The sequence below is a fragment of the Chiloscyllium plagiosum genome, chromosome 4 (assembly GCF_004010195.1).
Source record: "Chiloscyllium plagiosum isolate BGI_BamShark_2017 chromosome 4, ASM401019v2, whole genome shotgun sequence".
Classification (NCBI taxonomy): Eukaryota; Metazoa; Chordata; class Chondrichthyes; order Orectolobiformes; family Hemiscylliidae; genus Chiloscyllium; species Chiloscyllium plagiosum.
Window position 1 is genome coordinate 6487107 of NC_057713.1, and position 24373 is coordinate 6511479.

General features: G+C 40.0%; 1 protein-coding gene across 1 annotated transcript in view; it reads right to left on the reverse strand.

Moving 5' to 3' along the window:
• The window catches only part of b4galt6 (UDP-Gal:betaGlcNAc beta 1,4- galactosyltransferase, polypeptide 6), a 67656-nt gene that overhangs the window by 15008 nt on the left and 28275 nt on the right, over positions 1–24373 (reverse strand). The window contains exons 2-5 of the mRNA XM_043687638.1: positions 8519–8638; positions 4871–4984; positions 3563–3687; positions 2284–2400 (exon numbers count right to left, since the gene is read on the reverse strand). Of these exons, the coding sequence (XP_043543573.1) occupies positions 2284–2400; positions 3563–3687; positions 4871–4984; positions 8519–8638 (476 nt within the window). The remainder of the gene's footprint in view (positions 1–2283; positions 2401–3562; positions 3688–4870; positions 4985–8518; positions 8639–24373) is intronic.

Below are 24373 nucleotides of genomic sequence, written 5' to 3' on the forward strand. Positions count from 1 at the left end.
GACCTATAATGCCTTCATTGTCATTGTCAAAATCCTAGCGCTCCCTTCATAATAGCAGAATGTACCTGTATCAAATGGACAACAGCAGTTCAAGGCAGCAACTCACCACTACCATCAGGAGCAAGTAAGGATGAGTCATAAATGCTGGCATTGTACACATCTCATGAATGCTCAAAATAATTGCAGAATTTTATCCTGACAATTGTATCAAAGGAGTACCAATGAGATATTGAGTATTGGTGTGATAAAGGATGTTAATGTTGAATTACTTTCAGGAGGGTCTCAATGGGTAGTTCAAGGCTTTCAGAGCCTTCAGAGACATTGGATACCTTGGAAACCACAGGTATTCTGAACATCATTGATCAATATTCATCTGAGAGCTCCGCAAGAAGAAATAAAATCAAAGCCAGGCAAGACTTAATAGGATGATGAGTGTGCTTAGCACAAAAAAATTATATAGCCACTTTGACTAAGGTAAAATGTGCTACAGTGTTTAGCCTTAGAAGAGGCAGTCGTGAAAACATAAAAAGAAGCCAAAGGAGGATTGATTATGAGGGGTACACAAAAAAACTAGGCCGAAGACTCAATTTTAAAGAAGGTCTTAAAGGAGGAGAAGACAAATGCCACCAGCTTCACAGGAAGAATTTACAGAACAGAAACAAAGCAACTGAAGGCAGCACAAAAATGGGATGAAAGGATGTGTGATGCATATCAGGTCAGCATCAAAGGAACAATGGGTTATAGGGCTGCAGGGAGAAGTTACAGAGTGGAGAGAATATTAATATTGGACAGTCAACTGGTAAGGACAATTTGTTAGAATGTGGCAATTAGAAGTTGTGACTGCCCCTACCATAAGGAGAGGGAAGTTGGTGTCTTCAGGAGGAAAGTGTAAAATCAACTGGAGAAAAAAAAACATGCTTAGGAGTACTAAAACTTTTAACATCAGTGATAGTATTTTATAAATGGTCAAAAATCAACCAAGGTTAAGATAAGTGGGGTGTCCAGTCAGATAAGCAAAAGGAAACTACACTGGCCAGCTATACAATCATCAACATACTTAGAGTTTTGTTATTTAGTGCCATCTAGTGATTATATCTGTACTTAGTAAGCAATCCAGACTTAACCAGTGAAAAAACATTTAATTTAAAACCCTTTCTGCCCATCTTTTCTCCCTTCCAATGCCAATGTCTCATGGCATGTATTTGACAGCAACATGCAAAGTATGCCCAGGTGTCTGACAATATTCTAGAAACCATTCAGGTAGGTCACCTTCAGAGTGATCAACAGGCTAATATAGAACAATCATTTCTTCCTTCTTCGGACATGGACATCTTTGGCAAGGCAAGCATCTAATGACCATTCATCATTGTTCTTGAGGTGGTGACCATAAGCCAATTTCTTGGACCACTGCAGAAGCAGTTTTTGATACAATAGTGTGACTTGCTAAGCCAAGTCTGATGGTTTGTTGTCAATGATGATTTTTTAAATGTTGATTTAAATGAAATGAATTCAACCTCCCCAGCTGCCAAAGTGGTCTCACTGGGGCCACTCTCACACTCATTAACCAAGGTATCTTGATTACCCAGCTATAACACAATCACTGTGCTCCCAATTAATTCCAAATGCCACAACTTGACACCCTGAGCTGGATTTAAGACTCCCCCACTGGCATGCAGTTATCTAAAATCTAGGGAGAGCCAACCTCACTGCCCATATGCCCATCCTAACCCACACTAGAATTTTATCAGTGGGTTGGGGAGTTGGTTATGCGAAGGTTTGGCACTCAGCCAACCTTTAGGCCAAAACAACCAAAGTGTCCCTCGCACCGTAACAGACTTGTGTCTAATTTGACCAGTATACCTCACTCACCCACCTTTACCACCCTTGATGTACTCGACGCCCTTATGGTATGACCACTAGACTAACCTCCACTCCCAGCTTCCTGCAGGCCTCACTGGGGTATGAGCATTGACTATTTGGATGGAACTGCTGGCACCGGAGGCTGCCAGTCTCCAATTATTTGGCAGGTCTCTGAGGCAGATCTTCCTTTCTTCTGAAGCACACAAGTCCTACGCCAGGTCAATTAACAGCCAATTAACCAATATATATGTGAGACAGCCGTCCAGAGTGGGAATATTTACTGACTATTTACCTGGGGGTAAAGGCCACAGGGACCACAGTTCTCCAGTAAATAAGAAAACTTAAATGGCAGTCTAATGTTTACTTTTTCTAAACGAAGCATGCTGCTAGGGGCTCAGTTGGTTTCCTGTCAAAAGGTTTTACCTGTTCAATGACATAGAAGCCAAACTGCACATGTTGTCGTTGAAGCATTGGAATCAAATGCCGAAACAAAATTGGGAGATGTTCATGCCTGTTGCGGAATGGAATAAGAATTGCCACCTATAAAATATAATTAATCTTGTCATTGTTATCTTGCAATCAAAGAAGCATTATCCTAAAATGCTATGGTTCTCTGACGCAATTGGAATTGCTGCGAAACTCTATTTAGAATCATAGAATCCCTACAGAGTGGAAACAGGCTCTTCAGCCCAACAAATCCTCACTGACCCTCTGAAGAGTAACCCACCCAGACCTACTCCTTACCCTATTATATTTACCCCCGACTAATGAACCTCACCTACACATCCCTGAACATATGGGCAATTTAGCACAGCCAATGCACCTAACCTGCACATCTTTGTACTGTGAGAGGAAACCTGGAGCACCCGGAGGAAATCTACACAGACACGGGGAGAATGTGCAAACTTCTCACAGACATTCACTAGAGGCTGGAATCAATCCCTGGTCCCTGGAACCGTGAGACAGCGTGCTAACCACTGCCGCCCCAAATATGGTTAGATGTGCAATATATTCGCTCATTGGACTCATCTAGCACTCCCATTGCCTCCAATAATTACCACTTGAGCTGAAGATCTTTTCTCTTTAAACTGAGGGGATGGTTAGCTCAGTTGGCTGGGTAGCTGTTTGCAACGCAGCATGGATTCAATTTCCACACCAGGGGGATTCTCCTTATCAAGTGATCCCCTCTCCTCAGGTTATACCACAAGTCATAGCTTCTAAAGAGAGAGCAGCCCCATGGTCAGATAGAACGATGGTAACTTTACTTCATAATGCCAGTAGTGCCAGCATTTCCTCTGAGATACAGTTGCATAGAAATTTGGTCAATCAAGAGCGTCTCATTTCCGACCCAACTATTTTTTAAAATTTCAAATCAAGTGTAAAGATGATGAACTGGCCATTATTAGGAAAAAAAACCTATTTGCTGCAATTCCTTTCTTTTAAGCTATTTAATTTTCATTCAATTTTTAAAAGCAAACTCTCTCTATGTTCAATTCATGATGCCATAAAATTCCTCCTAACCCGCTAGGACTTGAAATCACAGTGGTGTTGCCATACAAGAGGGCAGGGAGTGAACAGTGTTCTCACTAGCTTTCGAGCAACTATTAGACCAGAAGTAATATTAGTTTTCCTTTTAAACAGACTATTTTACTTTGTATTTTCGGTGAATTAAACTGTAGGTTATGACAATTTAGTGCCTCACCTTCCAGCGGGGTTTACAATCCTTTGGCTTCCAGTGGCCTCCATATTGGATTTCTAAATCTTGTGAAAATAAACGCTGGATTTCTTCCATGCTGATTTCACTCATGTTAACATCAATAAACCCCTCTGGTTAAATAAAAATAGAGAGTTTTAAAAAATAAAACACGGAAGTATTGTGCATCTTAGACAAAAGAAACAGGGGGCTGAAATTTTCTTTATCAAACATTTGATTCTTAAAAGAGTTCCACTCTAATTTGGCATTTATACAGAAACTATCTTGACAGCTCCCTAGAACCATTCCCCCTGCCATGTATTATTTTGATATTCTCAATTCATATTGCAAGTGCATACCCTCCAATTTTACGTGGCCTATTTCTAATCCCAGGACATCGTCACCCACTCTCTATCTCCATCTCTTCCAGACTCACAACTGTCCAAGGTCAATGCATGCTCCCAAACTCTGGCCTCTCAAGCCTCTATTTTAAATCATGCTACTGTTGATAACCATGCCGACATCTAACAAGGTCCTACAACTTTAACGACTTCTCTAAGACTCTACCATCCTCTCCTTTGTAAGGCTGCCCTTCAAACATTCCTTCCTACCAAGCTTTGTCTTTTGTCCCAATATCTCTTTGTATAGCTCAATGCCAAATTTTGAGACAAGTCAATACATTGAAGGCTCAATAGGATTACCAAGTTGTCGTCATTTTAAATTGAGTGTCTGAATTATGACAGCATGCATAAACATGGAGCAGGATTAGGCCCTTCAGTCCCTCCAAACTGATCCACCATTCAACAAGACCATGGCTGATCAGATTGTAACCTTAAACCCACATTCCATCTTATCCCCAATAACTTTTCACACCCTTAGCATGAATCTATCTATCTCAGCATTAAAAGTATTCAAATGACTCTCTTTCTGAAAAAGTGTTGAAAGCAGAGTTCCTAACACTCATTGCATCATCTGCTTTAATGAACAATGCCAATTTTTTTTTTAAAAACAGTAACTCAGATTCCCCCACAAGAGGGAGCATCTTCCCCATATTCACCCAGTCAAGACCACACAAGAACTTAGATATTTCAATCAAGTCACCTCTTACTCTTCTAAACTTCAGCAGATTCAACTTAGCACATCCAACTTTTCCCTAGAAGACTCGTTCTTGAAACTGCTTCCAACACTTTAACATCCTTCCTTAAATAAGGTTATCAATACTGTTTAGCAATACCTACATCCCATCAAAGAATAAAGAAAACAAAAAAAGATGAAGTTGCAAGTTTATTCATTGACAAGTTTATTTAAATTACTTACTCATAGAAGGTAGTTTCTCTGGACAGGGCAAACCAGGAGAATATGTGAAATCTTCCGGAAGGTAGGTTCCACTCTGACCAAGGTATTCACTTGAATTGTACCCTTCAAGATAATCTAGAGGGGAAAATGATCAGTGGTCAAATAATGCAGCCAAACGTTCACTTTGTACTACATCCCATTTATTTAGTATTTTGTTTACACCAAGGATAGTTAATAGATTTAATTTTGTTTTACAAAGTAGATTAAAACAACAGGCATTTGCTGCTTTGCACACTACATGCTTTATTCCCTTGCTGAAGCCCTCACTTTCCTTTTGAGGCATCTGTTTTGCTTAGAATTACACATTTCAGCAAATTTACAGCTGAAAACATTCAATTCTGCCTTCCAAGAATGTCTGTTTTCCATAACATGCCAGGGCACACACTCGTAGAAAACTGGTAACGATAGACATTTCATAAATTGCAGTAGGTCAGGACTGGAAGAGAATACTGCTTTTCGAAATACGCTTTATCTGACCTATTCCAAGGCTACCCCATCTAACCCCCTCAAACTTGGTTCACTGGTAGCGTTCCTATTTATAAGAGGAGATTGCAGGTAGAAGTTGCAGCCTAGGTTTTGAATAGAGTCAAGCCTTCAGTGCAGTGCAGAATACGCTTCATTTCTGGAGGGGCTCTGGTGTTGTTAAGTAGTTAAATTTCATTGTTGCTAAATTGTTAAATTGAATCCCTTTCTGGTTCAGAACTGCAATACTTTTGAGTTCCCTTTCATCAGTACAGTTGTAGGTACAATGGCACGAACTTGCATTTACTTTATCTATGAGCACCCGAGTTCAATATTTTAAGAATCTTCGTGGAGAGAGAAACTGAATTAATGTTTCAGATCACTGATCTTTGAAAGGGTCATTAACCTGAAAGAAGGAACCAGGTCTTCCAAGATGATGATTGCGGTTGCAGCAGTGTAGAGAAGAGTTGCCTATCAAGACCATGTCGACGTCCTGATGTAGCTGACTCCACAGAAATCATCCACAAAGTTAAAACTTCTGATCATCAATTACCTTGTGTCTGGAGCTCTCTTTTAAAAAAAGTCTCCAACTAGGAATCAATTTCAGTATGAAAAAGAGCACTGTCCAAGGGGATGTACTGTTTTTTTTTTGAGTGCTGGGTTTGGTTTGTGATAAATAGCAGAGGTTTAAAGCTAGTCAAATTTCTATGGCAATTGAATTTCAGAGCTTTATAGGTCTGCAATTTCATCAGAGTAGTGTTAACCATTAACCAGTCAGTTTGGCTCATTAGAGACTGGGCAGGGAGACAAGTTTGTGCTGAATTTATTCTCCAATTAGTTCTACAGAATCCAGGGCAAAAGTGAGGACTGCAGATGCTGGAAACCAGAGTTTAGATTAGAGTGGTGCTGGAAAAGCACAGCAGGTCAGGCAGCATCCGTGGGGCAGGAAAATCGACGTTCCTGGCAAAAGTCCTTCATCAGGAATACAGCCTATTCCTAATAAAGGGCTTTTTCCCAAAACGTCGATTTGCCTGCTCCACAGATGCTGCCTGACCTGCTGCGCTCTACAGAACCCAGGCCTACTGACTGACTAAATGTTTATAAAATTAGAAAGGCTTTTGATAGGGCAAAAGCAAATCATAAATTTTAAAAGTCACAATGAGTGAGAAGGTATTCTTTACGTAGAGTTGTTGAATTTTGAACTAGTTGAGGCATGGGCCCTTCAACCTTTTAAGGGAAAATAAAGATAAATTATTGAAAGAGAGATTCAGAGATAGATGCAAAGCATATGATCCAGTAAGATTGCTCCAGAAAAAGGGTGGATAAAAATGCAATGGACAAAATAGCTTCCTTCAGTGCCCCAAATTCCTATGATTCAATAAACACGCAAGCTAATGCTAGAAATGAGTAATATAGTTTTTGTCAAGTAAGTAAAGGGAGTTTTCATACTGCTACATGCTGATAAGCAGCAAAGAATATACTGGTTAAAATCAAGCAGCAGTCCTGTGTACATGTTGTTGCTCTGCAATTTTGATATTTCCATGAAGCTCCTAAAGTTTCTGACTGGGTAAAGCAGAGGTGTTATGATTAGGCTGTTAATCCAGAAACCCAGGCAATGTTCTTCTGGGGACTCGGATTCGAATCCTGCCAAGGCAGCTTGTAGAATTTCAATTCAATAAAAATCTGGAATTACTTATCGAATGATGACCATGAAAACAGTTCACAAATGTCCTTGAGGTAAGGAAATTTGCTGTCTTTATGGTAACGAGGTCAGCCAGGTGCACCTTTCAGAATACAAGTTCCTGACTGGACCGGAATAACAGCCAGACAGAGCCCTGGCTGACAGATAAAAAGAGGAGCATCAGACATTCTGACACGGAGTCTGAGGGAGTGGACCAGTGTCGAGGACCCTCTACTTGCTGATGGAATACCAGCCTCTATAGTTATTTCACTTACCTGGAATGGCCTGTATGTGACTCCAGACCCACAACTTTGGAGTTCATTCTGAAAGGACTTTTGAGCAATTAGGGATGGGTAATAAATGCTGACATAGCCAGCAACGACCACATGTCATAAGATCTTTAAAAAAAATGACTGCTTTGGAGGTGGAGATGGAGGTGTTACTCGGAATGCCGGTGTTATGACACAGCGGTGACTTCTTGTTCAGTAGTACTGCCACTCTCTTACTGGTTCCATAAATGTACTCTCTACACCAGGCAAAGAAGAACTTTACTCATGAGTGGAATTCTCAATAGTTTGGTTTGGAAACTTTGTTCCCACTGTAATGGGATTCCACGCAAGTTGGACATCTTACTGACCGAAACTAAGTGTAAGCCATTGTAGACTTACAAGATAGGGTACTGACCAATTGAATGTTCAAAAACAACAGAATGCCACACAGATGACCACTCAGCACCATCAGAGTGAAAAAAGCTCACATTCAAGTGCAGTCTGTTGTTTGATCCTACTCAGATCTCACCTGCCGGAGTGAATTTTTTTTTTTTAAAAAAGGTATACCTTACTTTAGGGTTCATTACAAGTGCACTGAAACATGCAGATTACAGAAATCTTAAGGACAGATAGTTAACACCTTTTTTGAAGGTGTTCTAATTACGGTTTGTTTTGGAAACTTACCCAGTTTAATAAGGAAGTGCTTATCTGAATCCACAAGGGCAGAGAAATAACCCTACCAGAAGCACTCAAATCCAGAGATAGGGTAGCTTCTCTGCCACTAGGGATACTAGAGGTCACCAATTCACAGAAACCCAATGTTATTGCCCACTGACCCATAAAATAAGCTCACAAGATGATCACGGCTCAGGCAACAGCTTTGCAACAGCCTGAATCCAGTTTATTGAAGCTGTAAAAGCTCTGATGTATAGAGGCTATCTATAACTTGCAATTAGCAAAAGGACCCAGGTTCCAAAGTTCCTCTTGCATATATTTCACTATGCAAGTTATTTGGATCTCTGAAGAAGGGTTCATCCTTATTTTACTGCTGGCTGTCATTTTTGGGAGCTTATACAGGTCTCGGATCAAAAACTCTCTGTAATAATAGCTATTATGGAAAACAATGATCCCTCTACCAGATGAATCGAAGTGAACTTTTTTTTAGAAAACTAGACTACTGTGATAAAGATGGCCTACCTGTGCCATTAAGAGTGTTATTCCTTTTGGTGTAGCGGTCTCGAATCAAAATGCCTATTGTTCGCACGTTGTCCCTCAACATCTTGCCTTGAGCTTGCATCATGAAGAGGTAGGTATTTGCTGAAACAAGGATGGCATAGTTAAACCAATTAAATCAACCTTTTTTGGTACCTACATTCAAATAAGTCACTGGAAGAAGTTGTGCAACAGTCACCCAATATCTATATTATTTGAAAAAGTGATCTGTTTATTGCTTCACTCAATACGGATGTTCCAATCTTGATTTTACCTAACGGATCAATATAAAGCTGTTAAAACTTCAATGGTTTTGCCCTGAAAAATGTTTTGCATTGGTTAAAAATATGAATGCCCTCAAAGTTTAATTATTGCAAGAATTTTTCCCCCTCCCCAACAGTTTGGAACTGTCCCAGACACTTATTTTAGTTGGGCCAGACCAACTGGTACTAATTTTCAAGTAAATGCACAAAGAACTAAGTTATTTATAAATGACTCCAACACATGCCACACAAAAAAAACTTTAAACACAAAGAAAGAGAAACAGACGTCAAGAGAAAGCAAACCCATTACAAAAGATACTGGCATCACCTGTGGAAAAAACAAAATTACTTGTTCAAGTTGATGGTTTTTCACAAGTTTGTTGTTGGCTGACCTGCTGTCTAGGTTTCATAGCGAGCTTTAAGTCTGGCTTCACAGGTAATAAAATCGATACATTAATATAAGAAAAGATCACCAGTAAAAAAAAGACTTTTGTTTCAACAAAGTCCAGCTCTCCAGCAATATCTTTGCTTTGGCTATCAATTTCCATTGTTCTAAACTACATTAGTTTCCCTCAATAAGTGGAAGGAAACAAAAATGGCAATGGAAAATGAAGCACCAGATGAAATTGTAATAATTTAAAAAAAAAACCCAGAAAACTGATGAACAAAAGGTGATCACTTGCAACAATCGTTAACAAATAGAAGCACTGTCAATTTGCAACTAAATGAATGAGCAATAACAAAAGATGCAAATCTTCCAAGGGCATCATCATGCCGGAAACAAAAATCACCAGTGGTATAATAAAAATGAAATTGTGACCAATTTGTTCATCACTGTAATTAAACTTATAATTTTATCAGATTTTTAATATCAAAAAGTGACAAAAAAAAAGGCTACTTCATTGTTGCATTACCTAAACTTCACACTTGGATGCCCTAATTATTTTCTACAATCTTCCAAATTTCTCTCAATTTAGTGAAATGTTGTATCCTAGTATGATATTGTTAACTACTTTTTAATCCTATTTATCATCGAGATTTGCCAAATCAAATATAAAAGCAAAATACATCAGGGGTCTTGTGGCACAGTGGTAATATCCCTTCCTCTAGTCCAGATGGTATGCATTCAAGTCCCACCTGTGCTTGAACTTGAAGGAGCAAACCACCTTCAAAGACTATGATATAATAGTCTTGCCAGTAGCATCCAGATCCCATGCAAAAATTTTAAAACTGCATTTTCTTTTCTTACACTTACCCTTGCAGAAGCTAATTTACTGAATAAGACAGCATCACAAATTCAAGCGTTTTATATGTAGATGAAATAAGGGCAAAGGAACAGCCAGCCATGGTCATTCAGCCCCTTGAGGCTGTTCTACAATAAGATCATGCCTGATCTATGTTCTAACTCAATGCACTCAGCATTTAAGATCACAAAATGTAGAAGCAGAATAAACCCTAGCTGAGCCAGGTGGCCTGGGTTCAAGTCCAACCTGCTCTAGAGGCACCTAACAACTATGCTGAACAGGTTGATTAGAAAATAACCAAGGTCTTAAAGATTATTCTTAAAAATCACAATATTGGCCTTTCCATTTTCTCATTCCTGATTAACAGCCTGGGAAGTAATTAGAAGACAACATCTAAACAAAAGTTATCAGCTGATCCTTTGCTTTATTCATAATGCAATTAGTGGTAAAGTTATTCCATTACCTCATTGTTACTTTGAGGAATCCTTGAAAAAAAATGTTCTGGACATTTATAGTAAATCTCAAACAAAGTAATTAACCTTCTTTGAAGACATTTTCTCAGGCAGACAGAGAGTTAAACTCCACCCTTAACCTCAAATACAAAGCCATTTCAACCCATCCAGCTCAGCCATAACCTTTTTCTGACAACTATATGATCCTGCTACACTGCAATTGATTCCCTTCAACCTGGTATGGAATGAGATCGTTCTCCAAATGGTCAAGTGTAGTGTGACTTGATAACATTGCTCATCTTAAACCAAAGAACAAATGTTATTAAATCTTCATTAGTTTCGGTCCACTTGCATAGGAGTATATCCTAAACCATCATAACTGGCAAAAAGCTTGTTTTATCTGCAGTGAAAAAAGGTCTTGTAAAAATCCAAAAACAAAATGAGGAGTCCAGCAAACAATTAGCATTTCAGGATAGGACAAAATAATTAACTTGGTTGAGAAGAGAGATGGTTACATAGAACAGTACAACACAGTACAGGTCCTTCGGCCCTCGATGTTGTGCCTGATTTCGATCCTACTCGAAGATCAAACTAACCTACATTCCCTTCATTTTACTAACTTCCATGTGCCTATCCAAGAGTTACTTAAATGTCCCTAATGTACCTGACTTTACTACCACTGCTGGCAGTGCATTCCATTCACCCACCACTCTCTGAGTAAAGTACCTATCTCCCCTAAACCTTCCTCCAATCACCTTAAAATTATGCCCCCTCGTGACAGACGTTCTGCCATTTGAAAAAGACTCTGGCTTTCCACTCTATGCTTCTCAACATCTTGTACAACTCTATCAAGTCACCTCTCTTCGTCCTTTGCTCCAATGAGAAAAGCCCTAGCTCCCTCAACGTTTCTTCATAAGACATGCCCTCCAGTCCAGGCAGCATCCTGGTAAATGTCCTCTGCACCATCTCCAAAGCTTTCGCATCTTTCCTATAATGAGGCAACCAGAACTGAACACAATATTCCAAGTGTGGTCTAACCAGGACTCTATAGAGCTGCAGCATAACCTCACTGCTCTTAATTTCAAACCCTGTTAATAAACGCCAACACACCAAATGCCTTCTTAACAACTCTATCAGCCTGGGTGGCAACTTTGAGGGATCTATGGACATGAATCCCAAGAACCCTCTGTTCCTCCAGACTGCCAAGAATCCTGCCTTTAACCCTGTATTCTGCATTCACACAAGTGAAGTCAAATGGCTTAGGGGAGAGCTGGCAACCATTCATACGAAACTGTAATGGTGATGCACTATGCACTCAATACAATGATCACAGATGGTGATTTGATGCATTTCAGAATGAGAGTATTACAGTTAGTAGGAAATATAGCATTTTAAGAAATAGGCTGAGGTAATCAGATGAAGATGGCTTAACAGAATGTTGAGACTGGGGAGAGTGGGAGTGGCAGAAATGGCACAAATATGTTTCGCAAAGATTTGTTTCTAATAAAGATCATGGCTCTGTTTATTCTTTAAATTCAAGAAAAAACAGAATTAAAATGCATATAAAAGTGATTGTAGAAGAAACTTTTCCAAATCTTAATTTGTTATTGAGGGCTGTAACGTAAAGCACAATTTATCTTCTCAACCTCAAATCAACCTTTGCATACGTACCAGAGGTGGAATGGAGCTGCTGTGTTTTGTAGGCACTCTATTTTTTAATTTTTATGTTATAATTCAAAGCAGTAACCTGCATAAATTTTAAACTGTAAAAATATTCATATGCAGTCAGAATTTTTTTTGAACAATTGAGGCATTAAGCAAAGAAACAGTTAACTAAAGAGCCAAAACAAGCACAGTTGGACCAGCAGTGCTTAATTACACCTACAATTTATTGTCATTCAGTAAATGGTACTTGGCAGCAATATCAAATATCACCCTTCTTGAAATTCCTTAGACAGCACTTTCCAAACTCATGACCTCTACCAACTAGAGGACAAGGGCAGCAGATAAATGGGAACACACCACTTGCAAAGTTTCCTTCCAAACCAACTCACCATTCTGACTTAGAAATACACCATTTTCTTTCAATGTTGCTGGCTCAAAAATCTTAGAACTGGTTTCTGTAAGTCACTGTGGATCTACTAATTCCAAATAGACAGCAGCAGCTCAAGAAGACAGCTCACCATTATCTGCTCAAGTGCAACTAAGGATGGGGAATAAATGCAATGCTGTCACCGATGCCCACTTCCCATGAATAAGTTGAAAAATTAAACATTCCTTCAAAATGTGCAAAATCTCAAAAGGTCAGTAGATGCCAACAGATCAAAGGATATTATCAGATCTTTTAAAGAAGTTCAAGTTTATCAGAAGTAATAGTAAATCTAAGGAGAGACATTTTAGAATACAGCAAAGGTAAACAAAAAAACTAATAAGGAAACAGAAATTATAATATGAAAGCAAACAAGCAAATTAAAAATTGAACTGTAAAAGCTTATGTGGAAAGAAAAGATTTGGCTAAGATGAACACCAATCCTTTATTAACAGAATCAGGAGAATTTATAATGGGGAAAAAGCAGAGAAGCTAAATGATTACTTTGTGTCTGCTTTCACAAAAGGATGACAAAAAATCTCCCAGAATTAGAGGTCCAATTGTCCAAGAATTTAAGGACATTAGCAAGAGTGAAATGGTTTCACTTTTACTTTTTTGTAATGTGGGAAGATTAGATTAGAGTCCCTACGATGTGGAAACAGGCCCTTCGACCCAACAAGTCCAAAGAGTAACCCACCCAGACCCATTTCCCTCTGACTAATGCATCAAACACTATGGGCAATTTAGCATGGCCAATTCACCTAACCTGCACATCTTTGGAGTGTGGGAGGAAACCGGAGCACCCAGAGAAAAGCCACGCAGACACGTGGGATTGAAAGCTGATAAGATCCTGAGACCTGATATTCCTCACCCTAGAGTGTTGAAGGAGGTGGACACAGAGACAGTTGATGTTTAGTGATCATCTTCCAAAATTACAGAGATTGTGAATTTATTTCTATAGATTGGAAACCAGCAAATGTCACCACAACTACTTAAGAAAGAAATAAGAAAGAAAACACGAGAATCTATTGTAAAGTATCAGATAAATAAAAGGACACTTGAATGCATGATTATGTTATCACCTGTATATTTTACTATTTTTCCCCTCTGTAAAATAATGAAAGGCTTTCCCACTGTCACCTTGGTGGACATAATATACTTGGATTTTCATAAGGCTTTTGATATGATCCCTACAGATGGTAGGTTAGCAAAACTAAAGCACAAGGGGTAGGTGGTAACATACTGGCATGGAATAAGGATTGGCTAACTTGCAGAAATCAAAAGGAATAAATAGGTCAGTTGCACATTGCCAGGCTGGGACTATAGGTGCACCACAGAGGTTAGTGCTCGAGACTCAGCTGTTTTGGTCGTGGGAACCAAACGTAACATTTCCAAATTTGCAGATGGTACAAAGCTAAGCGAGAACATCCTGCGAATGAAAAGCAACTTTAGGAGGATTTGAACAGACTTAGTGAGTAGGCAGTAATATGGCAGATGGAATATAATATGGAAAAAATGCGAGGTTATCCATTTTGGTAGGAGGAATAGATGTTCAGAGTTGAAAGGTGCAGACACACAAAGGGACCTTGAAAACTAACAGGTAGGTGCGACGATCTATTAATCAAGGCAAATTGCATGTTAGCCTTTATTGTAAGAAGACTTGAGTACACAAATAGTGACATCTCGCTTCAATTGCACAAGATCTGTTAGACTGCACATGGAGTAGTATATGTAGTGTGCCAAAAAATATTGCCGCCATAAAAGGATGGCAATACTGGTTTACCAGATCAATTCTTGGGAATGTTGGAATAAGGGATGGTAGCACTGTCTTAAGAGGACAGATTGGCTCAACTATGCCTGTATTCACTAGAATGTAGAAGGACAAGAGGCAATTGGATTGAAACATATAGAATTTTAATAGGGCTGAACAGACCAGAGGCAGGGAGAATGTTTTTCCTGGTTGGGAGAGACTAGAACCATGGGACACTGTCTCAAGGTACAGGTTAGACCATCTAGGACTGAGATTAGGAAAAATGTCTTCACTAAACGTGTAGCGATCTTATGGAATTCTACCACAAGAGATCGTGGAGTCACTGACAGATATATTGTTATATTTTAAAAGCATCAAGGGTATGTATGGAGAGAAAGTGAGAATATGGCATTGAGATAGAGGATCAGCCATGATCATATTCATTGGTAGAGCAGATTTGAAGAGTCAAATGACATATTCCTGCTCCTAGTTTCTATGTCCTATGAACAGAGTTGGCAAACTGAACCTGCATTCTTTCAAATTTTAAAGAATAAATAAATAAGAAATTAAAAGGGATAGGTAGGATAGATGCAGGCAGATGTTTCGCCAGACCAGGAAGTCTAGAACCAGGAAGCATAATTTCAAATAAAGAGAGGAGGATAACTTAAAAACAAAACTCCAAGTCATAAACCTTTGAAATTCTCCATCAGACGGGACTAAGAAAGTCCAATGTTTCAGTATGTTTAAGGTAGAGAATGATAGATTGCTGTTTAGCAATGGTATAATGGGTTATGGGAAAGCTGTTCATGTTGAAGTGTTCAACCAGATGTACTAAATAGCAGAGCAGACTTGCCAGGCTGGAAGGACCAGGAGTCGATTAATATTCCCATCATTCCACAATCACTGGTTCCTCGATGACACCCAGTCAATTTCTCAGTCATCCTTTCCCTTGGAAGCAAAGGACCCATAACACACACCATCCTTACTTGAAACTATAATCACTATTTTCTCCCAATGTCGCTGGTTCAGATCACACCTGAAATACTTGGACCCTTTATCTAACCAAAGCTATTTAGCATTGGATGCAGCACAGAAAGAAAGGGTACCCTGGTTGATCCTAGGTATGGACAGACTTTATGAGGAAAGGTCGAGTAGGTTGGGCTAGTACTCATGGGAGTTATGAAGAATGAGAAGTAACTTTATAGAATCACGAAAGATTCTTAGGGAAGTTAATAGGGTAGATCCTGAGAAGTTGTTTTCCCTTGGAGAAAGGCTAGGGCCAGAGGGAATAATCCCTTAAAGGGTTGCACATTTAGAGATAAGCAACAATATCTCCTCAGTTGGTAGTGAATCTGTGGAAGAGACGTTTGAGGTTGGGCCATTAAGTATGTTCATAGAGTCATACAGTCAGCACTCGGATAATTTGATTTTAACTGGCAAAAGAATCAAGGGCTATCGGGAAAATGCAGGAAAGTGGAATTGAGGACAATGAGATCAGACATGATCTCAGAGAATGGCAAAGCAGATTCAATAGACCAAATGGCCTATCTCTGCTCCAAAATCTGATGTGTTGCTGGAAAAGCGCAGCAGGTCAGGCAGCATCCAGGGAACAGGAGNNACGTCGATTCTCCTGTTCCCTGGATGCTGCCTGACCTGCTGCGCTTTTCCAGCAACACATTTCCAGCTCTGATCTCCAGCATCTGCAGACCTCACTTTTTCCTCCAAAATCTGATGGTCTAATCATATATTTATTTTTCTTATTCCCCAAAACATCTCTGCACTTTCATAAAGCTTGCTACACTTGAAATTTTTAACTGTTCTGCCGAAAGGTAATCAACTCAAACACAAAGTCTGTTGCTCCCTTCACAGATGCTGACAGATTTTCAGGATATTCAAGCACTTGGTTTTTATTTCAGGTTTCCAGCATGCCCAGTATTCTGGTTCAGTAAGCAACCCTCAAAATGTACTACTTTTCAACTACACAATTTAAATGAGGTGATTCAACTCTACATTCCAAATTGAAATTCAAATCTTCAAATCGAAAAGCAATATTGATTCTTTAGCTGTAGGTACAATAGCATATTCTGGCAAAGCTATCAACCAAAACATATGTAAGTCCGTTAAAAAATCACAACATCAGGCTATAGTCCAACAGATTTAATTGGAAACACTAGCTTTCGGAGTGCTGCTCCTTCATCAGGTGGTTGTCGACTCCACAACCACCTGATGAAGGAACTGCACTTTGAAAGCTAGTTTTCCAACTAAACCTGTTGGACTATAACCTGGTGTTGTGAGATTTTTAACTTTGCACACCCCAGTCCAACACTGGCATCTCCAAATCATATGTAACTCAAGTTTTCATTTGCTTTTAAAAGACCAGATTGCTACTGTCAATATAACCAAAATACATGTTTTTCTTAGTGTTTTAAAAGAAGCTATAAAATGATTGCTGAGCCCAACAAAAACAAATTTCTGGAGAAACTCAACCATAAGACCATAAGACATAGGAGTGGAAGTAAGGCCATTCGGCCCATCGAGTCCACTCCGCCATTCATTCATGGGTGATGCGCATTTCAGCTCATCAGTTTGGCAGCGTTTGTGGAGAGAAAGTAGAGTTAACATTTCAGGTCCAGTGAACCTTCAATGTTGAGCCTCACCATCACCTTTCAGATTCCAAAACAATAATTGCTCAAAACCAGCTAAACTGTTGCAACTTTTTCATTGCCACATATAGGGCACACGGAATGGTATAATTACTTCAAAAGTGTTTTTTATATGATTTACAAGACCACCACATGGTAAAATAATGATAAATACAGTTAAGATCAACATTGATATTCTTGTTATATTCAGTTATAAAAATAAAATTATCTACTGTGCAACTCTACTTCATATTTCAACAATATATGTTGTCCACTGCAAGCAGGCAGACCCACTCATACCAGTGCAAACCATGCACTCCTTCTCCAAGAGCACCTGGATAAGGAAAAGGCTGTAGAAGTCAGACAAAGATGAATGATACCCCACTGAGCCAAGCTGTCACATCAGGGAATATTTCAAAAGATCCAGCGGGAACTAATTCTAGGAGTAATGGCAGCATTAGTAATCTAGAATGAGAAATGCAAGTTGGTCCAATTGTTAAGATGATACTAAATTTGGGTGAGATGGACAGATTTAAAGCAGGTACAGGTCTGCACTGGGACAGTCTAGTTTGCTCTGTGCAGAGCCAGTATAGGCACATAGGCACAATGGTCTCCTTCTGGGCTATAAAACTTTCTATGGCACCTGTCACAACCACAGGATATCCTAAAGCACTCCACAATTAAACACTTTTGAGATGTAAATACTACTATAATGTTCAATGGCCTAAGTTATGCATAGCAAGGTTCAAAAACACCAATGAGAAAACTAGATGATTTAATTAAGCAATAAAACATTAGTTCAGGGATAAATCAGGAAGAAGTCCGCTCTTTCTAAAATAGAATTTTTATGTCCGCCTGCAAGTGCTGATAGAGCTATGACTTCATGTTCCATACATACATATAAAAACATGTTAAACAAGCAATACGCTATCATCTTCAACTGTAAAAGTCCCAGATCTAAACAAAAATTAACGTACGTGAAATATTCTGAAAATTGAACTTCAAATATTTGAGAGTTAAACAAAAATGCTGCACTATCCTGCAACTTGTGGAAGTTGCTGCACATTAATGTGATCCCGAACAAACATATCTATAGTAAGAAAAAAAAAACAATTGTGGGTGCTGGAAATCTGAAACAAAAACAGAAATTGTTGGAAAATCTCAGGTCTAGCAGCATCTGTGGCAAGAAATCAGAGTTAATATTGAGTCCAGTGACCTTTCTTCTGTTCTGAACCCAAAATGTTAACTCTGATTTCTCTCCATATTTATAGCAAGTGTCTGAAGCTCGAGGAACTTTGAATCTAAGGAGCTGGACTTTGAGCTGCAGACATTGCACCACCTCAGTGAACTTTACTCTGCTCCATGGAGGCATTGCTAGCCTGAAGTGAGGTATTTCAGAATCAGTTCATGATCAGGGAAAAGAGGGCATTAACTGCAGGTAAGGGAGGTAAGAGGACTGTAGGGTTTAAAATTGAGGATCCTCAGCCCTTGCAGGTGTCCAACAGCTACAAAGTTCTTCCAAGCAATGCAGTCAAGAGTGGGGTGTGCAGGGAGAATGAACAAACTAACCACAGCCACTTGGTAGAAGGAGCCATTCAAGTGGAGAAAATAGAGGAATGCGGGTTAGGGTCAATATAATTAGGGGGATAAATACTGTTCTCTACAGCTTTGAGCAGGAGCTCCAAAGGTTGTGCTGCCTGTCCAATTCCAGGACAAGGGACATCTCCTTGGGATTGGCCTAGGAGGGGGAGGAGGGAGAATCTAGTTGTCGGCATCCACATTAGTACCAACCACAAAATTTGAAGTTCAATTTTCAGAATATTTTTGGTAGGACTAGAAAGGAGATTTTGCTGAAAGACTTTGAACAGTCAGGAGTTCAAATTAAAAAGCAGAACCGCCAAGGTATTAATTACTACCGAAATCATGACCAAATTGGCATAGAATAAATAAAGTCAAGGAATTAAATGAGTGGCTCAAAGATTGGTGTGTGTAGAATGGATTTCTGTTCATGGGGTACTGGCACTGCGGTAAAAGGGAGCAGGTGTGGAGGGTGTGCTGAACCGTGCTGGGACCAGTTGCCCCGGTGAATCAAATGATTTGGGCTACATTCAGACATGCTTCCTTCTGACGACTTCTACCAATCTGACTATCCCAATTTACATTAAGATTAAGGTCACCCTAATGAATGCAGTGGCTTTGTTACATGCTCTCATTGCCTCTTGATTTATTCTCTGCCCTACTGTATAACTAGTGTTGTCTTTCCTTATTTATTTCTTACCTCCTCTCCTCTCATGGATTAAAATACTCCAATTGAAGATCATTTCTTGGTAATGTACGTATTCCATCTTGCCCCATGATATTTTTCTTCCTGTCTGGCCCTTGGAAAAATCACATACCCCTGAAAGTTCCCAGATTTCATCTCACTTGCTTCTGTAGTGGTATTATCACGATACTACTAAACCAGAGACCCAGGTAATATTGTGCTCAAATCCCACCATGGCAAATTATGGAATTTTAATTCAATAAAGAAATGGAATTAATCCAAAAGATTAATCATGGATGACATAGAACATTACAGCGCATTAGAAGCCCTCTGGCCCTCATTGTTGTGCTGACCCATCTGAAGCATATCTATCCCATTTTCATCCATATGTTTATTCAATGATCATTTAAATGGCCTTAAAGTTGGTGAGTCTACTACTGTTGCAGGCAGTATGTTCCACACCCCTACTACAATGAGTAACGAAACTACCTCTGACATCTGTCCTATATCTATCACCCCTCAATTTAAAGCTTTGTCCCCTCGTGCTAGCCATCTCCATCGGAAGAAAAAAGCTCTCATTCTCTACCTTATCGAACCCTCTGGTTATCTTGTATGTCTCAAGTCACCTCTCAAACTTCTTCTCTCTAATGAAAACCACCTCAAATCCCTCAGCCTTTCCTTGTAAGGCCTTCCCTCCATACCAGGCAACATTCTTGTAAATCTCCTCTGAACCCTTTCCAAAGATTCCACATCCTTCTGATAATGCTGTGATCAGAACTGTACGCAATACTCCATGTGCGGCTGCACCAGAGTTTTGTACAGCTGTTGCATGACCTCGTGGCTCCGAAACTCAATCCCTCTACCAATAAAAGCTAACACACCTTAACAACCCTATCAAACTGGGTGGCAACGTTCAGGGACATATGTACATGGACACCTAGATCTTTCTGCTCATCTACACTACTAAGAATCTTACCATTAGCCCAGTACTCCTTTTTATTCCTTCCAAAGTGAATCACTTCACACTTTTCCACATTAAATTCCATTTGCCACCTCTTAGCCCAGTTTTATAGCTTATCTATGTCCCTCTGTAACTTGTAATATCCTTCAGCGCTATCCTTAACTCTACTGACCTATCGTCATCTGCAAATTTACTAACCCATCCATCTATGCCCTCAGAGTCACAGAGATGTATAGCATGGAAACAGACCCATCTGTCCAACTCACCCATGCCATCCAAATATCGCAATCCAATCTAGTCCCACCTGCCAGCACTTGACCCATATCCCTCCAATCCCTTCCTATTCATATACCCATCCAGATGCCTTTTAAATGTTGTAATTGTACCAGTCTCCACCACTTTCTCTGGCAGCTCATTACGTACACATACTACCCTCTGAAAAAAACTGCGCCTTACGTCTCTTTTATATCTTTCCCCTCTCACCCTAAATCTATGCTCTCCAGTGAGTTTTGAGAAGATTTGTAGCTCAGGTTGAGTTTCTGGATGTAGGTCTGCTCGCTGGATGTAGGTGAGCTGGAAGATTCATTTTCAGATGTTTCCTCACCATACTAGGGTAACATCTTCAGTGAGCCTCCAAATGAAGCACTGCTGGTGCTTCCTGCTTTCTATTTATATGTTTGTTTGTTTTTTGCACAGGAATTCATAGAAGCATGATATTTCAACCTGAACTCCATCAACAAACACATTGACTCAGATCTCTTTTACCATCCCCGGAGAAAAACAAGAAATCACCGTAGGAAATGATGTCACCACAGAAAATGACATAATCAACCCAAAGAAACACAAACATATAAATAAAAAGCAGGAATCATCAGCAGTGCTTCGTCCGGAGGCTCACTGAAAGATGTTACCTTGTACGGTGACAAAACATCTGAAAGTGAACCTTCCAGCTCAGCAAGGAAACCTACTTCCTATGCCTTCCAGTTCCCAGGGAAAAGACTTTGTCTATTTATCCTATCCATGCCCTCATGATTTTGTAAACCTGTATAAAGGTCACCCTTCTGCCTCCAATGCTCCAGAGAAAACAGCCCTAACCTATTCGACCTCTCCCTATAGCTTAAATCCTCCAACCCTGGCACCATCCTTGTAAATCTTTTCTGAACCCTTTCAAATTTCACAACATCCTTTCGATAGTAAGGAGACCAGAATTGCATGCAATATTCTAACAGTAGCCTAACGTATGTCCTGTACAGCTGCAACATGACCTCCCACTTCCTGTACTCAATGCTCTGACTAATAAAGGAAAGCATACCAAGTGCTTTATCTTATCTACCTGCGACTCCACTTTCAAGGAGTTATGAACCTGCACTCCAAGGTCACTTTGTTCAGCAACACTCCCTAGGACCTGACCATTCATTGTATAAGTCCTGCTAAGATTTGTTTTCCCAAAATGCAGCACCTCACATTTATCTAAATTAAACTCCATCTGCCACTCCGCAGCCCATTGGTCCATCTGGTCAAGATCCTGTTGTAATCTGATGTAATCTTCTTCGCTGTCCACTGTACCTCCAATTTTGGTGTCATCTGCAAACTTACTAACTGTACCTCTTATGCTCACATCCAAATCATTTATGTAATTGATGAAACGCAGTGGACCCAGCACTGATCCTTGCGGCACTCCACTGGTCATAGGCCTCCAGTCTGAAAAACAATCCTCCAGCACCAGCCAGTCTTCTACCTTCGAGCCAGTTCTATATCCAAATGGCTAGTTCTTCCTGTATTCCACAAGACGTAACCTTGCTAACCAGTTTCTCATGGGGAACCTTGTCAAATGCCTTACTGAAGTCCATATAGATCACATCTACCGCTCTGCCATCGTCAATCCTCTTTGTTACTTCAAAAAATTCAATCAAGTTTGTAAGACATGATTTCCCATGCACAAAACCATGTTGACTATCCCTCATCTGTCCTTGCCTTTCCAAATACATGTACACCCTGTCCCTCAGGATTCCCTCCAACAACTTGTCCATCACCGAGGTCAGGCTCCACCGATCTATAGTTCCCTGGCTTGTCCTTACCACCTTACTGAAAGAGTGGCACCACGTTATCCAACTTCCAATCTTCTAGCACCTCACCTGTGACTATCGGCGAATCAAATATCTCAGCAAGGGTCCCAGCAATCACTTCCTTAGCTTCCCACAGAATACACCTGAATAAAGGTCCTGGGGATTTATCCACCTTTAACCGTTCCAACACTTCCTCCTCTGTAATATGGACATTTTTCAAGATGTCACCATCTACTTCCCTACATTCTATATCTTTCATGTCCTTCTCCACAGTAAATACTGATGCAAAGCATTTGTTTAATATCTCATCTCCTGCTGCTCCACACAAAGGCCACCTTGTTCATTTTTGAGGAGCCCTATTCGCTCTCTGTTACCCTTTTGTTCTTGATATATTTGTAAAAACCTTCTCCTTAATTCTATTTGCCAAAGCTATCTCACGTCCCCTTTTTGCCCTCCTGATTTCCTTCTTAAGTATACTCGTACTGCCTTTATACTCTAAGGATTCACTCGATCTAACTTGTCTATACCTGACATATGCTTCCTCCTCCTCCTTAACCCAACCCTCAACTTCTTTAGTCATCCAGCATTCCCTATATCTACCAGCCTTTCCTTTCACCCTAACAAGAATATACTGTCTGTGGACTCTCATTACCTCAGTTTTGATGGCTTCTCATTTTCCAGCCACCCTTTACCTGCGAACATCTGCCCCCAATCAGCTTTTGAAACTTCTTGCCCAATACCGTCAAAATTGGCTTTTCTCCAATTTAGAACTTCAACTTTTAGATCTGGTCTATCCTTTTCCATCACTATTTTAAATTTAATAGAATTATGGTCACTGGCCCCCAAGTGCTCCCCCACAGACACCTCAGTCACCTGCCCTGCCTTATTTCCCAAAAGTAGGTCAAGTTTTGCATCTTCTTTGTCGGTATATCCACATACTGCATCAGAAAATTTTCTTGTACACACTTAAAAAGTCACCTCACACTTTTCCACATTAAACTCCATTTGCTACCTCTCAGCCCTCTGTAACCTGCAACATTCTTCATCACTATCCACAATTCCACTAACCTTAGTATCATCCATAAATCTACTAACCCATCCTTCTACACCCTCGCAAGGTCATTTCTAAAAATGAAAATAGCAATGGCCCCAAAACAGATCCTTGCAGTACACCACGGTAACTGAACTCCTGGATGAACATTTCCTATCAACCACCACCCTCTATCTTCTTACAGCTAGCCAATTTCTGATCCAAACCGCTAAATCACCCTCAATCCCACACCTCCGTGTTTTGTGCAATAGCGTAATGTGGGTAACCTTTTCAAACGGCTTATTGAAATCTATATAGACACATCAACTGCTCTACCCTCATCCATCTGTTTGGTCACCATCTCAAAGAACCCAATAAGGTTTGTGAGGCATGACCTACCCTTCACAAAACCATGTTGACTACCCCTAATCAACTTATTCCTCTCTAGATGATTATAAATCCTATCTCTGTTAACCTTTTCCAACACTTTACCCACAAGCAAAGTAAGGCTCACTGGTCTACAATTACCAGGATAGTCTCTACTACCCTTCTTGAACAATGAAGTAAAGGAAAGGGTACTGAGAGATAGGATTTATGAGTATCTGGAAAGACACTGCTTGATTAGGGACAGCCAGCACAGATTTGTGAAGGGTAGTTCTTGCCTTACAAGTCTGATTGAATTCTTTGAGGAGGTGACCAAGCATGTGGATTAGGGTAGAGCAGTGGAAGTAGTATACATGGATTTTAGTAAGGCATTTGATAAGGTTCCCTATGTTAGGCTTATTACGGAAAGTCAGGAGGCATGGGATAGAGGGAAATTTGGCCAATTGGATAGAAAACTGGCTAACCGGTCGAAGTCAGAGAGTGGTGGTAGATGGTAAATATTCAGCCTGGAGCCCAGTTACAAGTGGAGTTCCGCAGTGATCAGTTCTGGGTCCTCTGCTGTTTATAATTTTTATTAATGACTTGGATGAGGGAGTCGAAGGGTGGGTCAGTAAATTTGCAGATGATACGAAGATTAGTGGAGTTGGGGATAGTGAGGAGGGCTGTTGTCGGCTGCAAAGAGACTGAGATATGATG